The sequence below is a fragment of the Cyclopterus lumpus genome, chromosome 13 (assembly GCF_009769545.1).
Source record: "Cyclopterus lumpus isolate fCycLum1 chromosome 13, fCycLum1.pri, whole genome shotgun sequence".
Classification (NCBI taxonomy): domain Eukaryota; kingdom Metazoa; phylum Chordata; class Actinopteri; order Perciformes; family Cyclopteridae; genus Cyclopterus; species Cyclopterus lumpus.
The window spans coordinates 8,487,140-8,504,976 of record NC_046978.1 but is presented as its reverse complement, the minus strand read 5'-3'; the positions used below and the strand labels follow the sequence as shown (position 1 = coordinate 8,504,976).

Sequence of the window (17,837 nt, the reverse complement as noted above, 5' to 3'; positions counted from 1 at the left end):
CTGCTATGTACGCATTGGCGTGGAACAGGTTGGCGTGGAACAGGTTTTAAACTTAGCGGAGCAAACCTTACCCAACGGTGTGTGGGTGTGTGTGGGTGTGGGGCAACTTGTTTGCAAGTGGCGTGTTTTTTGTTTAGGTGCAGGAAGGGGCGGGACCTGGCCGGCTTCACCTCAGGTCTGCTCGTGCTGCTCATCGAGCCGTGAGGTGTCTGCAGAAGCTGGCGGTCGGAGTGTTTAAAAGTGGCAGAAATGTGGAGTTTTTTGTGTTTTTTTTATTAATGACTTGTCTTTTTAAGACCTGAAGCTTTACGTCGGCTACTTGTAACGTCAGCTACACACCCACCTGGATCTGACATGGAGGGGCAGATGATTCACGTTCACGTATTTACATTGTGCTTTATTTTGGTCCTCTGAGCTCATTAATCATGGTTGGTGGAGGAGGAGTAGCTGATTTATCTCCGACAGCCGCTGTCAAGATCTTTTCAGCCGGAACAGCTGGCTGTGTGGCGGAACTGGCCACTTACCCCCTGGACACAGCCAAAGTTAGACTGCAGGTGAGGACTGTCACCTGTAGCCGGCATAAAGTCAGCGCTGACGTTTCACTGTTTGAAATATGGAGGTCATTCAACCCCCAACCAATCCCCTCCGATATTTGTAGCGTACATTTTTTTCTGCACATTTTATAGATTCATTTTACTGTTCTGTTTCTGCAAATTTCAAGTGACATTAAAGATGATCCTCACATCACCCAAATTCCTTAGAATTTTACAGTACAGTACAATACAGCCTTGCGTGTTGCATTGCTTTTCAGCAGGCTGAACAGGAAAACAATCGTAGCACGAGTGCATGTTCCAACATGTCAACCCATTGAAGTAACACACCAATTTGAAAGGAAACTAATAATAGATCATAAATATGTCCTAGCCACATTCGTAACATATCATGAGTGACCTGTGAGGGGATGTTTTGAACATTTTGTTGTGCATTTGTGTTACTTTAGATTCAAGGTGAATCCAAGCCCTCACTGGAAGGCCAAAGGATACAATACAGAGGTGTGTTCGGCACCATCCTCACCATTGTGAAGACCGAGGGCCCCCGGGGTCTTTACAATGGACTGGTGGCGGGGCTGCATCGACAGGCGTGCTTCGCCTCAGTCCGCATCGGCCTGTATGACACCATGAAGCAATTCTACAACAACGGGTCAGAGAGTAGGTGTCCAAATGTTTCAGACAGTCGAGCAGTGGAGCATCCTAATTTATACATTTCCATAAGCCCCATGGTTCCGAATTGGGGGCCGATTTACACTTCATAGTTAGACTGTGTAAAACATCACAATAAACATGAGCAAATATATTGATGTATACATCAAATTAAACAAGATAACTTGGGCTACAATAATCTGTAATCATTTCCACACAACTCAAACAGCAACTGAAAGAATTATGAAAATATCATAATCATCATTTTGTCATGAGTCAGCCCACTCAGCACGTTTTCGGAACTAGCAACCCGTAGCTCGGTGCTATCAGAAAAAAGCCAGATAGCAAAAACAAGAGGACTCCACACAGATTCTAAATGTCTTTTCTAAATCCTTCTGCACCAAAGCATTTCTGAGATTATGAGCCAAGAACACAGCAACATGAATCGATTTTAGCGCTTAAAGTCAAAACATTTTCTTCTTCTAATCAACAAAGACTGCTGTATTTTGATGTATTCCAACCATAAGTAATATAAAAGTGAAATATATGGTTTGGTACATGAGAAAATTCAAATTGCCCAAATGCCCATTTCGCCTAATTTATCTGTACTAAAACCTCTCTAACTTTGTTCTGCTTTACTTTTTCAAAGTCAAACTTTTCAGAGAGACTGATCACATGGTGAGCTATGACCTCTGACCTCTGACTGCTTTTCTGTTTCTGTGCATCTTTCAAAGAGATAATCATCCTGAAAGTGCTTTTTTTTCTAGGCGAACCTGGAAATTCAACTTTTGCTGTCTTTCATCTTTATTTACTCTTAACCAGTAACATATATACTAATATGTAGACATCTGAACAGAAGCCCACATGTGTTGCCTTTATTATAACACCAACATTATTCAAATATCCTTTGTGGTTGCAGAGCTACACCCTTTTTAGTTTGGGTATGATATTTCGAGCAGAAACCTAGAAAATGGCTTGGGGTTTAAAAGGTTAAAGCACAACCGTAAATATGGGATATTGTGCAAGTCCGTGAACTGGTTCACTGGGATCACAAATAGAGATGAAATTAACAATCATTTTTACTTAATCTTTTAAATCTGACCTTTATTTTCTTACTAATTGTTTGATCAATAAAACATATTTATCTGTGGTATATCCCAAATATATTTTTCTGAATTGCAAAAAAGAACACAATGATAACTGGGATTTCAGGTATTTTGACATTTCCACTGTGAGAGTCAATTATACAGAGTGAACTGAAGGAGAGCTGAGCTACTGGTCATAGCTCCTCTTCACTGCCCCCAAATGTCAGGAAATACGACCTACACTGCAGGATGAAAAAAGGAATCCTGATAATATAACTGCAAAACAGACTATTGCAATGAATAGAAAGCCGGACAAAATACTGTTTTTTATAGAAAAGCAGCTCCAGGATGTAGGGGAAAGGACATTTTTCTTTCAGAGAATATATTTATGCCGGTGCCGGAGGCCTTATCTGTTCCACATCCAGATGTCTGCAGACCAGGTGCCATTCTCAACTTGGTGCATGTCTGCACAGAACCAGCTCAACCAGCTTGAAAGTTAATAACAGCGTTGTCGCTATATAATGTGCTCCTCTCCTGCAGCAGTCTTACACCACTGACACCCTGGGTATTTCATAATGCAAACATGTATAATGAAGCTTCATAGTTGAGGGAAATGGTAATATTCAAAATGAACAGATAAGGCAACATTTCTACTTTTGTGTCTTAACTATAATCGCTGTCGTTATGAAAAGGTCTCTATTCACTGTGTAAACTTGCTTGTGGCATCAGAGGAACCCAAGCGCCTTTGCTTGTATCACAGATGCAGGAATCGGGGCTCGGCTGCTGGCAGGCTGTTCCACAGGGGCGATGGCGGTGGCCTTCGCGCAGCCCACTGATGTGGTGAAAATCAGGTTCCAGGCTCAGGTCCGCTTGCCTGCGAGCGGCTCTGTGAAGAGATACAACAGCGCGTTTGATGCCTACAAGACCATCGCCAGGGATGAGGGCGTCAGAGGGCTCTGGAAAGGTACGCTGGAAGGGAGACAGGAGAACACAGCTTTCTTTACAGGAACGTATGGCTTCACCTCACTATCCATCAACATTGGTTGACATCCACATCCTGTAAAAGGTGGAACATTTTCCATTTTTACGGTCCTCCAGGTGGAATTTTTTTAGATAAAAATGTTGAACTGTTTTCCCAGGTTGTCTGACAAATATAACTCGCAATGCCATCGTAAACTGCTCTGAGCTGGTGACCTACGACATAATTAAGGAGCACATCCTGAAGTACAACGTGATGACAGGTAAGCACAAACTCGTCACATCAGGTCCTCAGCATTTCAGGTTCTCCTGTGTAACTAAAGCAAACGTTTTGTTTCCAACAGACAACATGCCGTGTCACTTCACAGCGGGCTTCGCAGCGGGTTTCTGCACCACCATTGTGGTGTCTCCGGTGGATGTGGTGAAAACACGCATCATGAATTCAACGCCTGGGAAGTACAGCGGTGCTATTAACTGTGCAGTCATCATGCTGATGAAAGAGGGACCCACAGCTTTCTATAAGGGGTTTGTAGTTTGTTTACTCGTGTTGGTTACATTATTTTTGTTTCTGCTCATAACGCTTATTGAGATGGAATTGCTTCTATCTCACCTGTACAACTTGCTCCTTTTTATTGGTTGTGGTGGTTCTGCTGTTTTAGTTATATTTTGCATTTACGTAAAATAAAAAACGTCAAAAAAAGCGAGCATGTCAGATCCACAAATACAAAAGAGTTTGGCAAAGCAAAAAAGTGAAGTGATTCATCTCATTGTTTTTATAGATTCATGCCCTCATTCCTCCGTCTGGGTTCCTGGAACATTGTGATGTTCATGAGCTACGAGCAGATTAAGAGAGCTTTCATACGATTCCAACAGTCCTGGGATTCTGCAGTCTGACAGCTGGTTTATTGTTACTGATGTGCCATAACCACAACCGCCTGTATCAAGCAGCACGTGCAGCAGAGAGACAATGTGGTCGGGACTTTATCCAGACCGGCTCTCTCTCTCAAGGAATAAACAACACTTATTGAAGAAACTACCCTCAAAAGAAACACTGCAGGGATGATAAACGTTGAATTGTTACTCACAATGCACACATAATAGCTCAGAAAATGTTTCTGCCAATGTTTTTAATTGCCCTTTTTCCATTAAGGACATTTTGGCATGTCACAATAATAAAAGCACAGGTGCAAATGCTGAAATGAGTGATGGCTGAATTCCATTTAGCTGCTTCAGTTTCAGGGTCTTTGTATCATGGTTTACTAAGACACTTGAATTGAACAGGGTCATTACTAATGTTATTAGTAACTCCTGTACTTTTCTTACTTCAATGACAAGTCAAAAATATAAACTGAGAACATGTATCATTTACTGGGTGAAGTCTGGGAAATGGGGATGTGGGGTTTCCTCCTTTCAGAGTTACACCTCTGTGTTAAAGCACAGTAACTTATTGGTTTTTGAGATTTCATTGATTGAGTTTTGTATTTCATATCTAGCGTCATGTGAAACGTTGTTATGCAGTCTTTCATCAAATGTTTAGGAATTAGGGTTGCATTTAACAGTTATATTAAATTATGGATACTTTTTTTTTTTTTTTACAATGTGTTAGTCTTTAAAATGGGAAATTGTGTCTTGTTTTGTCTGACTAACAGTCCAAACCTCAAAGATATTCAGATGTGCCGCCACATAAGAGCAACAAATCCTCACAGTTGAGAAGCTGGAACCAGGGAACTTCTGGGAAGAGTTGATTGTCTGTCAATCAACTAGTTGATTCAATCATTTTAGGAATGAGGCACAGTTCTGTAGTCTTTACTGACAAATTAAATATTACGTTTGGGATGGAATTGACCCCTTAATAAAAAACATACCTTAAATGTATTTAATACTCTACAACTGTGTGATACGTGTAAATACAGCCAGTGGAACGCTTTTCAGAAATGACTCAAGTTTTTTATGGCAGCTGTGTTTCCATTAAGAATATGCTTTTAATGTGTGTGTGGCCCAATGTTGCTTGTTGTGTACAGATATGCTATGGAATAATTTGCTTCGAGCTTCACACCTGTGCAGAAATAACTGGTTATTCCATCGAACAATGCAGGGACACAAAGGTGAAAGAGGCGAGAAGCACAAAACAAAACCGTCAGCTGACAGACAAGAAAATTGACCAATTTGAGTCTTGTGGGACAAAAGAAGCTGCTAACAAAGGTGTAACTGAAGACTGTGGTGCAACAAAAGCCTCTGAACACGCTCCACCTTGCTAATCAGCTCCTGTAGTGACAGTGAGGCTTCTCCATGGCTGAATTAGTATGGCAAGCTGCTAACCCTCAGTCAGTGAGCGTTTAAGGCCAGTTGATTGCTCCTCTCCTGACCTTGGCAGGAGTCTCTGCTCACAGACGATCAGAGATATCGAGTGTCGGCGAGCAGTTCAAGTTCACTGAGCCAACAGTGACCAATATTTTTCTGACTCGAGGAAACTCATTTGTTCTTACCAGATATGATGCTGCACATTTTCTGTCTGTCTGTCAATCATCTACTCCTACAGATGTAGTGACTAAATGTTCATTGATATGTTGAGTGCCACACTGTTACAGTAAATGACAGACATTTAGATATGTTTTTATTTCTTTCATATACTAATTCATGCATAACTTTAAGACTTTGGTAGGACATCCTTAATGGAAAGTTGACAGTCAACATTTTACAGTATTTCAAGTGGTTTGAGCTTCAGATTATTAATAATATGCAGTCATGGTGAACTTGGAACTTCCCCCGAGGATGTACAGTATATTGTAGTGGACCATTCTGAAGGATTAAGAATCTAACCTTTAGTATTACGGTATGTTAATAAAGTATCTGAAAGTGGACAATTTAACAATTGAATAAAACATACCACAGTGACTGAGATTGGGATAGTCAAAAGTATGGTAAGTAAAATGATTGCAAAATAATTCTAAAAAGGCTGACCTGTTTATTTAAATCTTATAGATATACTCACGTAAACATCTAACGCTCTGTGTGCATCCTCATAACTTACTCAGCTCCAAGAACAGGAGCTGATGTCATGATGACATGCAACTACTAAACATTTTGTCTCAACTTATTGTGACAAATTAAACATTTACAGTATTACTTCCTCCATTGTCTATACCCAGTGCTTTTTGGATACTATTGCCATCACATTACCTGAGTTTAAGAGTTTGATGCAAAAATGTTTATCACTGTTTGTCTTACAACAAACAACCGTTCAATAACTTAAATAAAATAGTAAAGTTATGACTAATAACTTTAATTAGAATAAAGCCACAATCTGATTATTGATGCTACAGAACCTTGCCCCTGTAACCTTTTTCCCTTTGTTAACGTTAATGAAATGCAAAACTGGATTTTGAGACTGGATTAGCTTGTCTCCTCTGCTGCACCTCCAGAGGCTGAAGATGGACAGGTTTCGCCGGCCATTTGGGGCCCCACCCGGCTCCTGGACGTAGGGACTCAAGACAAAATGGTAAATGCTGCAGACGGTGAAGAGTGTTTGCGTGGGCGCCACAGGGCAGCAGGAATGGAGGGTGGCAGCAGGCGGGTACGACCACAGCTGTGGTCAGGCCGCAGAGCGGGAGGCAGGCGGTGCGTATCTCTGCAGAGAAAGGCTGAGGCTCAAGCATTTGTGTTGCTCTAAGTTCAACAACTTTGTGGAGTTTCTTCACCAGGGCCATCCTGATGTGTTGGAGTTTCAGCGAGCTGAGAAAAGAATCCAGGAACTCTGCCAGCGGCGTCTTCCCCTCTGCAAACCTCTGAAACAGCATCTGTTGGGAGAAGCATCTCCTTATTAACACAAACGCACACAATGGGTATTATGTTGCACACGATTACACCGCTCCTTTGCTTCTGAACCAGTCTAAAATATTGTGTGTTATTTGTCTGCTTATGTTTCCTGCCAACCAGCTGTTTCTCCCACAGCTCTGACATTTCTGTTGTCTTCAACGCTGCCTTGTTCCCCAGGCCTTTTCAATAAGAGGGGTGGTGCTGTGTTACAGCCTTAGTGGGTGTAAGACTATAGGCCTCTATATGTACAGTATATATCATATATCACCCAAATGTAGCCAGATTACTTGCATTTTATAGATTATATGTGACCTCTGCTCTCATATATTGGACACAGTTTATGTCATTATGTAAAGTGTATTAGAAGAGAGTAAGCCTTGCTCATGACCGTATGGGCTACTTGTAATAATTTGCTGCAGAACTTGGCGATTTACAATAAAAAGGTATTTTAAATAATTTGCTAAGCACCATCTCATTATCTACTGTGTATTGAAACAAACTATTAACATGTTCATTGGATATAAACTTATGAGTTTATGACAGCAAACACATCCAGATGGATGTACCTGCGCAAATCAAACTGAATACACTTACCTCACACTCCTGCTCTGCATGATTTATCTTCTGCAGGAGACTCCACCGAGCATCGTGAACACTGTATCCTTCTGCTGCAAAAAATAAATAAGCAAAACAACATTTGACATTGAGGCAGCCAGATTAAATCGTTAAATATGAGAAACAGATAAGATATTTACAAACTCACCAAGTTGTTCTTGTTTGGCCTGGATGATGCTTCTGAGGTTTTCCAGCTGCTTGAACTTCATTGCAAGTAATAATTTAGCGTCTCTAAATTTAGGTTTTTGAGATAGACCGATTTTGGCAAGTTCTTTATTAGAAACGTGCATCACCTCTGCAGCCCTTTGCAGCCCCTGAAACTGGGAATTACGACCAATAGTTCAACAAATATTGAGGGGAAATTGTATTTAGTGGAGTAATGTACTCTCCATAATATATACAGACATTGTGCTTTGTTAACAGATACTCACTTTCTCACTGCACCGGATGGCGTGATTTATTTTCTCTTCATCTTCCAGCATCTCTCGCAGCTCTCTGGTCCTCAGAGTGCCAAACTGCGCCGACAGAGACATGATGACTCCTCTTCTCTTCACCAATAGTTTGGCACCTGTTCGTTCCCGATCCTTCCTGCTGGGGCGCCGTGAGCTGGTAATGCTGCGTTCAGGGGCGGCGGACTGTCGGAAAGCTCCACGCCTAGAACCCGCACATGCAGGACACGAATGGCTCTAAAAGGGACTTTAAGAGAAAGTGACGATGACAATAGTCCGCAGTCGTGTTGATATTTCAATTCACTTTATTTGTGCTAAATTAATAATATCAATTAATGTATTGAAACAATATGGCATTGCCGCAGTGTCATTGCCTGGATTTATAAGCTGTCACTAATCATTTTAAATAATTTCTCCTGACACAGTTTTGTCGCATGCATTTCACATGTATGTTGACCTGTTACGGTGGGACTACGCGCACGTGCGCGCCTCAGAATCACGTTGCCTCAGCTAAATGTAGCCTCAGTTAATCCTTTTAAAGACGAACATTGCTGCTTGTCAGTGAAAGTCGTGCGCTGAGACACACAGGACACCTCCACTGTGTGAGTACATCAGATAATTCACCTCTTGTTTGATCTCGCACAATATTTTATTATTGTCATTATTGGTGTTGGAGGGGATTCAGATGAGTGTCAGGCTTTCGTTGCCTGCAAGTGGCTATTGTTCATCATTCCTATTTAATGTGTTATAGCTTCACATGTTGCAGAGGCATATTTTCTTTAAAAACATGTGTTTTCGTACTGTAACAGTCCGGTATAAGGGTTGTTGTGTAAGTAACATGCATGGTCTTGCCTGTTGAAGCTGTCTACCTTGTTACATAAGAAGCTTGTCAGTTCTCCAAACTGTATTTCAGTGACAGGGAGTCCCACTCATAAGAAGTTGACTTTTATCTGCTGCTGTCAGAGGGTGAGATTTATATTTCTGATGTTAATTCTTATCTGAGGCTTGTGTGTCAAACTCAAGGGTTGCATAAGTGTCGACAGTACTCCAGGTAAAGTAGTTCCAGGGTCTTGGTTTGGTTCATACTCATTAATGTTATTCCTGTCATGGCAAATCAAAAATATGTGCTGTGAAAAGAGTCCACTGAAACTTGTGCTAAATGTGTGAGTGTGTGTGTGTGTGTGTGTGTGTGTGTGTGTGTGTGTGTGTGCGTGTGTGTGTGCGTGTATGCGTGTATGCGTGTGCGTGTGTGTGTGTGTGTGTGTGTGTGTGTGTGTGTGCGTGTGTGTGTGTGTGTGCAGAGAAGCTTTTAGTTCTTATAAAATGTTAAACTACAAAAAAAAAGAACTACTATACTTTTCACACTTTCCAACCACTTTTTTTAAAGGAGTATTCCACTCCTTTAAATTGTGATCGAAATCAATGCTCCAGAACCAGAAACGTTGTCTTTTTTGGATGAGGAGTTGAGATCTGCTAAGCTCACTTTATATCTATCTCTCTCAAACAAGTTGAAACCTATCAGTCAGCAACATCACTGCATCTGCAAGCTGTGCTGTCAGAAAGTCAATCAGATCACAAACAAGGAGCAAATTGGAATTTGGTTTCTTGAATCAAACGGTTTGCTGTTCGGTGACTCTCAGGCTTGAGATTGTGGAGTTTGCCAGAAGCAGTTCCCACATAACAAAATGAACAAATGGCAAGTCAGCAAACGCACCTGTACGATGCAGCCGTGTTTGTCTGCCCCCCCCCGCCTCACAGCGCAGCGATGCATCCTGTGGTGATTTCACCACGCCAGCTCTGGCACGTTCAGCTGTGAGCACACGAGGACTAACCGCCATGAGCACCGACACAGTCTGCAAGACAGAGCAGGACTCGGAGCACCACGGCGAGCTGGCCGACTTGGTGGCAGCCATGAACGTGGCCGCCAACCGCTCAGCCCCACCGAATGGCTACAAGTCCGGTGGTCCGAGGACCACCAGGGTCTCGGACAGGAAGATGTCCCTGCAGGAGAGAGGGAGCCGCATGCCCCGACAGCCCACCATCGAGACCAAACGTGTGTCCATCACAGATGCTGATGTGAGGAGACTTGAACTACAGAAATACATGTTTCACTTTATTTTGCATTTTATTCAAGATATATTTTACTGTTTGAATTCTATTTTTCTTCTTCTGCAGGATTGTGTCCAGCTCAACCAGTATACGTTGAAGAAAGAGATTGGAAAGGTGATTAAAAAGTGTTGCCCATAATCACCCCATGAGCAGCTGTTTATCTTTCTTATTCTTACACCCTAGGGTTCATATGGAGTGGTGAAATTAGCTTATAATGAAGATTCGGAGCAGTACTACGTGAGTTGAAGCTTATGAATTGTGCTTTTGTGGTATTGTAAGTGTTTACTTGCCAGTTGTTCATTACCATCATTTGCTTTGAACTTTAAGGCGATGAAAGTGGTTTCAAAGAAGAGGCTGATGAAGCAGTGTGGATTTTTGCGTGAGTGAAAACCTCCATCTCTAACAACAGTCTAATGGGTTTTCATCATTCCTTCATGTTGCTGGTGATATGTTTTGATATGTAATTTCAGGCCGCCTACCTCCTCAAGGATCAAACGCTGCATTTCCTCTGGAGAAAATGTACAAAGAGATCGCCATCCTGAAGAAACTGGACCATCATAATGTTGTTAAACTGGTGGAGGTCAGTTAGAAGACTCACTCCTCACCTGATGCACGTATCCTGCATTCACATTACAGCATGTTTAACCTGATATCTGGAAGAAAACTGGTTGAAGGTGGTGTGAGAAGAGCTCTAATCACAATGTGTGTGTGTGTGTGTGTGTGTGTGTCATTGGTGATGTAGAACATTTGAAACCTACACAGGATTACATTATTTACTAGACATAGATTTGAGTAAAACGGTTCAGAATATGAGGCCGCTGAATTTCACATGTCTTGCAGGTGCTTGATGACCCTGATGAAGATGGACTTCATATGGGTAGTGACTCATTTATCTGTTCTACAGTTATTTAATTTAACTACTTATATGTTTATATAAAATGGGGGAGTCATTGAATTCTCATTATTTGTCCTCAAGCCTTCGATTTGATGACAAAGGGGTATGTTTTGTGCATTTTATGTTTGGGCTTTTAAATTGTCCCATAAGATGTACGTATTTACTCTCCACCTCTTGTGTCGGTCAGACCGGTGATGGAGGTGCCGACAGACGACCCTTTCACAGAGGAGCAGGCTCGCTTTTACTTCAGAGACCTCGTCCTGGGAATAGAATACTGTAAGTTCACCGATTTATTAATTACAATCAAAACATCTTGCAAACTTTGCTTTTTAAAAACTAATTTTACGCACTCAGCAGTTGCCTGTTATGTGTTAAAGTCATCTGAAAATGTCCAACTCCGGGGCCTTAAACAAGCTGAAGGTACAGTTTACTCCACACTTAAAAAACTGTGCCGCAATCTGAAATTGAAATTTATAAAAATATTGTAATATTGATGACGTTTTGACTGCTTTATGTAGCTGATATTCAAGACAGCCTGCTGTTCAAGAAAAGGTATTCAATATATATCACTGCTTTTTTGTATTTAATTTAAAAGACAACCGCTTGTCATTTACATTGTAATGATATAAGGAGACGTCTTGCCCCACAGTTTCCTGTAGCTGTTCTAAAATGACCATAATGTTTATCTGACAATGTTCTCCTCTTTATTGTCCAGTGCACTACCACAAGATCATCCACAGGGACATCAAGCCCTCCAACCTGCTGCTGGGGGACGATGGTCACGTCAAGATAGCAGACTTTGGTGTGAGCAACGAGTTTGAGGGGACGGATGCCCTCCTGTCGAGCACGGCGGGGACGCCGGCCTTCATGGCCCCCGAGATGATGACCGAACACGAGCAGAGCTTCAGCGGGAAGGTGAGAAAGAAACTTCTCCTGTTGGCCTCCTGGAAAACAGACAATGGAAGCCACTGGATCACATTTTGTTTTTCGATGTGTCTCGTCCTGTCACTGTGTTTAATTTGGTGAGCAATGATGAAAAAGGTACGTCCGTCGGCCTACTGAGAGCTTTTCAGTCTTGACATAATTACTGTTTGTTGACCAGGCATTAGACATATGGGCGATGGGAGTCACACTCTACTGTTTTGTCTTTGGGAAGGTAAGAAAGCTCACAGCATATTGAATAAAAAGCCAGTACAACATTTGGTTTGAACATTTTAATAATTTCACTTGGTTTTGCCTGTTCCAGTGCCCTTTTTATGACAAATACATCATCGCTCTGCACACCAAGATCAAGAACACACCTGTGGAGTTTCCAGAGACGTAAGCCGACATTCAAAGCATTTCGATAGCAGATGGACTAACTGGCTTGTTATGTAATAGGATAGTCTGCATGTAGCTACAATATAATATCACTATGGGTTCACGACTACTGTAGTATTTTCTCAGAGGGCAGCAAGTGACTTTGCTTTTGATTAAAAAAAAACAACAACTGCAATCACAGTCTGTAAAGGTGTCACAGTAGGTGGGAATATTAAACTTAAACAAACAAGCTCTCTTTTCTCAATTGGAGAGAAATGTGATTTAAATAAGCAGATCATTTGTTATAGGAAGAGAGATATTGGTAATTGTAATAAAAGCAACAAACACACCGGCAGTTTTTATCCTCTAATCATTCATTTTGTATTTCTGTTCTTTATAAATATAGATAAAGCCACTGTAACATATACTTATTATACAAAACAAGTTGTCCATTCAACTCTTCATTCCACTTTGTTCCTCTTCGTCACTAGTCAGGAGGAAAAAGGGATGTTATGACGTGTGTAGTGTTGTGTACCTAGCTCCTCTTGCTGTTTCAGGAAGCTCACAATCAGCTAACTCTTCCTATCCAATCAGTAGCATCCAATCCTCCTCAGAAGGCCCTCCCTCCACCTGTCTCTCCTCTCCGCTTTGTTTACACTTTGTTTGTTTTTAAAATATTCTACTTCATAAACTAAAATATGGTTTATCTAACTTTATCTGTCCCTTCATGTTGCTTAACCCCTGAACTGGTGTTGTATCTGCGTCCAGTGTCAAAAACATATTTATCTGTAAAATAATGGGGGCTGTTTTGTTTGTTTTTCACAGACCATTAATAAGTAACGGATTGAAGGACCTCATTGAGAGGATGCTGGATAAAAAATCTGAAACAAGAATCACCATTCCTGAGATTAAGGTGGCCACGTCTGACTAATATTACATAAGTGACCATTGTGTTCACGATCAATTTGTGTTGCTTTTTCATAATGCTGTTGTATTTTTACAGCTCCATGTGTGGGTGACGGAGAACGGCTCCGACCCTCTTCCTCTGGAGGAAGAGCACTGCACAGCGGTGGAGGTCACTGAGGAGGAGGTGCAGAACAGCGTCAAACTCATCCCTAGTCTTTCCACTGTGGTGAGTCGCGCGTTGCTCCCTCTCTGGACACTATTTAACACTTTAATGACCAATGCTGGCGGTTTGAATATTTCAGATGAAATATAAATATATAAATATATATATATATATATATATATATACATGTACATCTACGAAACTCTTGCACTCATATCTCAAGATGTTCACATCACAGACAATTGGAGGAAACAAAAAGCCATTTAGTTGATCATGTGACATTGCAATATGCCAGTATAAGTGGTGGAGTGATGGTATTATAGTATTAAAGACTGAAGCGTAATCTCTCCAGACAATGACATATTAACTATATTAACTAACTTAACTATGAACATGCTTCGTGTTTTTACTGTTACTCTCTCTCTCGCTGATGTCCACTGCAGATTCTGGTGAAGACCATGCTGAGGAAGCGGTCTTTCAGTAATCCCTTTGAGTGTCTGGGCAGACGGCCAGGGAGGTCCATGTCTGCCCCTGGAGGTCTTCTGACGTAAGTGGCCTACTCTGCAAATCCTGCCCGCTCCGCTCTGCCTGACTGCCAGCTCTGTGGTTGCTGGGATTAGGCTTCTAACAAAACAAAGCAGCGAGCAGATGCTTGGATGAAAATAGACCAGTCAGTTACACCCTTTATATGCGAAGCGTGTCTCTAACATGTAGAAACAAATATATCAGATCAACGGTGATATCTAGAATGTTTTTCTGTGAACGCTGACTAACTCTTACACTGTATTTGTTTTGCTTCGCTTCTGAAATTAGCAGCACACTGAGACAGATACAAGTATTAGTACTCTCCTGCTCAATGGAAGCCCCCGCAGCAGCAGTAATGGCTGCCCTGCTTGTTTTTCCATTAACAAGCCAGTCTGTGGGGGGCCCGCAGGCACAGCTAATTACACCTCCATCCAAAGTGATATGGAGCTGCAACTGCATCCTCCTCCACAGTTACTCAGGCACCACCCCCACCAGTGCTCCAGCACTGCAGTGTCCCACACATGTGACATATGTGGAGATCATGTGAGACATAAATGGAGAAATCTCAGACAACAACTTTTGTTGATGGACAAAACTTGAAACTGTATTTGAGGACCTGAATACTAAAACAGATGCTATAATCAATTATCAATGTTTGAACCGCGTAGTCTAGCGCTACAGTTGGCGTAAAGAAGAAGATCAAAGTGTTTGAATTTGATCTTCTTGGAGGGATGATGTTTTGTAATGTGATTATTCTCATACAAAAACAGTGTAAACACCTCAAAATGCTGTTTCTACACTTGTTTTGTACGTATTAAACAAACAAGATTTGAAATGTTTATCAGTGGCCTTTAGAGGGGCAAGTAGGCGGGCTCGAAGTGAAGCTAGCTATTTCACCCAGTTTTAAATATTTATGCGCTATTCAGAGTACATGAGTGGAATCAATCTTCTCATCTGACTCTCGGCCAAAATATCTGACTATGCCTTTTTAAACTGTCACAGTCCTGCTACAATACAATCTGTGTTCATCAATAACTGTGTTGCAAACTAACAGTGTACATGCTGGCCTCTTACATTGCATCTCCTTCTTGCAGTGGCTCTTGGGGCTTATTGGGGCCTTCGCCTCAGCTTCATCCTTCCTTGAGGTAAATGTTATGAAAGGTTGAGCTTGAACGCCTCGACGTATGAGTTGTTTGTTCAACCCCAACCTTTACTTCTCCTCGCCATCATCATCATCAACAACTGCAATCTCATTTAGCTCTTTCAACAACATGATTAAGCATTTGTCGCCCCACAGGAAAATCAGCAAAGAGGGAAGCAGAGAGGAGTTGGAGGACTTGTATGAAGATGAAGCATTGACAGAGTTACCAGATTAAAAAAAGAAGAGTTCAGAAAATTATTTGTTTTGTATCTATTTGTCCTGATCGCACCTCATTTTCTGCTTTTGCTGTTGCTTCATGCTTGTTGTGCTTAAATGAGTCTCTCACTTTACTGCATAAAGCTTATAATTGTGGGACGTATTAAATATTACAAATATGTGTATATCGATGCATTAAAGCTAGGGATGGTAAAGAGTGGCTTTGGTGGGAGGCCAAAAAGGAAGAAGCTGTCAGTGTTGCCGACTTGCCTACTTTCTCATTAGATTTTGTTATTTTGGAGCTAGTGCTCCTCCCTACTTTGATTGGAAAATAGTTGGCGTTAAATAGGAGATTTTGAGCATTTCTATTACCTCCCCACGGCCCTCAACATGGCGATGGATGAGCTGGCGGCTCACAGCTAATAGCACTAACAATGCAAACTACAGTGTTGACAGAGCTAACAGGGTTTAGCTGAGGTGGAACTGGAGGGTGGGCACTGCGCTGTTGCAACGACGCCATCAGTTATAACCGCTGTAAGAGTGCAGTGCATTGTATTCGGCGTGAGACAAAATAGTTGATTGCTAGTAAGTAATCCTCTGAATCTGACTCCCGAGTCAGATTAGATTTTATTCTGTTTGTTTACTGTTGGCGTGGTTGATGTTGTTCATGAATGTGATACAATGCATTTGCTTTGGACTGTTGTTAAAAATTTAAATATGCTCCACAATGAAGATATTTTTACATATTCCTACAGTTTAAGACAATAATTGTATTGTTAAACATAATAAAAGTTAGTATTTTAAACAATGACTTTGAATGATTACAGTAAAATACATTTTTGTGCTTGTGTCTACAAGTGCGCTTTCTTTCTGCATTTTATGTATTTATATTAATGCATAAATAAGTCATCCTTTTAAAGATTTACATCTCTAAAACACGTCCTCATGCCAGCCAACTGGAGCCTGGTTTTATTTTTTGTAAAAATCCTGTTTCAGTATTAAATGCATGTCATTCTTAAGACCAGTAGAGGGCAGCATTGGGTAACAAGTAAACAGACATACAACAAACCAGGATGCCTGAGTTTGAGCCCGTGTTAATAGAATCACGTAAGTGCCTTTGAGCAAAACACGGGGCCACAACCAGCTCCAAGAACACTGCTCTGCCAAACGTCTTCTTTACAACAAATACAAACTGTTCAAAAATATCATCCAAAAATAACACACCATTTATAACCATTGGTATATTTGTAACATTTCAAAACGGACACAAAGCCAACAAGCTAAAAAAATAGAACATAAAATGGCAATAAAATCAAAAAATCCTACAAATATATATGACATTGCCAATTAGATATTTCATCCAAATGCAAACTGTATCCCAACAGTGCTCCGTTCTCTCCTTTGATTGTGCTGCAAAAATAGATGTTTTCTTCTGAGAATGAGTTAGAGGGATGATGCTGCAAAATGTAAAATCCCTGAGTGCCACTGACAGTCCTTATCTCACTATTACTGTCCATGGCGTGTCCTGATCAGAACAAATATCAGTTTTATCACATTTAGTTTTTGGAGAGGCAGGTTTTTTTTTAATGAGGAAAAACTATCGCAGAGGCGGCCTGAATGTTTCTCTGGAGGTGTGGGAAGTAGGAGGAACATTATCTGTGATGGTCTGAGACAGAACATTGTGGAACAATGGCAACAAGCATTGAGCAGAGAGGATAAGTTAAAAGAAAATCAACAGCAGAATGACACTGCGTGACTCCAGGTGAAGAGAAAAACAATAATGTAAATGTAAAGGACATTTTTGTGAACATAAGAGGGGTTAAACTATAGAGGTGAAAGATTTCATCTGGTAACAGAATACCCCCCCCCCCAAAAAAAAAAAATCAAACAACAGAGTTCAATCTAGAGCAGACCAGATTCAATTATAGGGGACATAATATCCTCATTTTCAGGTTCATACTTTGGGTTTCTACTACATGTTTAAATGCTTTAATGTGAAAGAACTTTCTACCTGAATATATGTTTTTTCAAGAATAATGTCAGAGCATTATCGAGAGGAAAGTTTGGTATTTGCTAGTGCGATAATAAATGTGTCACTCTGCTATTATCTGATCAGTTGAAGTCATGTCGTATGGAAGCTGTAGTAGCCTAGCACATATTCAGATTAGCATCCCACATCCTTAAGTGACCTGTAGTATGTAATACAGTTTACAATATGAAATTGAATAAACTAAATAAACTCTCCTGTTACAATTTTCTGTGTCATTTGCTCCGGATTTATATTAAAGAATTGAAAACCTTTCGCCTCTGCAAACTGAAAAGGTTCAGGGGACCATTTGTACTCCTGCATTCAGCCCATTTTTCCTGCCGCTGCCGTTATGTGAAGACCAAGGAGGAGTGTTTCTGAGCAAAGATTTCTGTGGAAACTGTTGCTATGCAAC

At 41.0% G+C, this 17,837-nt stretch overlaps 3 protein-coding genes across 3 annotated transcripts; 2 read left to right on the top strand and 1 right to left on the bottom strand.

The window, feature by feature from the left end:
* Positions 1–230: 230 nt before the first annotated feature.
* LOC117741298 (mitochondrial uncoupling protein 2-like) lies at positions 231–4,831 on the top strand. The gene is made up of 6 exons (XM_034548251.1): positions 231–554; positions 1,001–1,208; positions 3,045–3,248; positions 3,424–3,525; positions 3,607–3,787; positions 4,042–4,831. The coding sequence occupies exons 1-6, from the start codon at positions 426–428 to the stop codon at positions 4,154–4,156; spliced, it is 939 nt and encodes a 312-aa protein (XP_034404142.1). The 5' UTR covers positions 231–425; the 3' UTR covers positions 4,157–4,831.
* A 1,790-nt stretch (positions 4,832–6,621) lies between these two features.
* LOC117741775 (vacuolar protein sorting-associated protein 37D-like) lies at positions 6,622–8,226 on the bottom strand. The gene is made up of 4 exons (XM_034549000.1): positions 8,125–8,226; positions 7,842–8,013; positions 7,673–7,746; positions 6,622–7,059 (listed from the first exon to the last, which is right to left on the bottom strand). The coding sequence occupies exons 1-4, from the start codon at positions 8,224–8,226 to the stop codon at positions 6,622–6,624; spliced, it is 786 nt and encodes a 261-aa protein (XP_034404891.1).
* A 1,752-nt stretch (positions 8,227–9,978) lies between these two features.
* Positions 9,979–15,415, top strand: camkk1b (calcium/calmodulin-dependent protein kinase kinase 1, alpha b). The gene is made up of 16 exons (XM_034548250.1): positions 9,979–10,218; positions 10,318–10,365; positions 10,435–10,488; positions 10,579–10,630; positions 10,722–10,831; positions 11,092–11,128; positions 11,228–11,249; positions 11,334–11,422; positions 11,862–12,061; positions 12,249–12,302; positions 12,393–12,466; positions 13,271–13,358; positions 13,449–13,577; positions 13,958–14,061; positions 15,134–15,184; positions 15,337–15,415. Exons 1-16 carry the CDS (start codon positions 9,979–9,981, stop codon positions 15,413–15,415), a joined length of 1,431 nt encoding a protein of 476 aa, XP_034404141.1.
* The last annotated feature ends 2,422 nt before the right edge of the window (positions 15,416–17,837 follow it).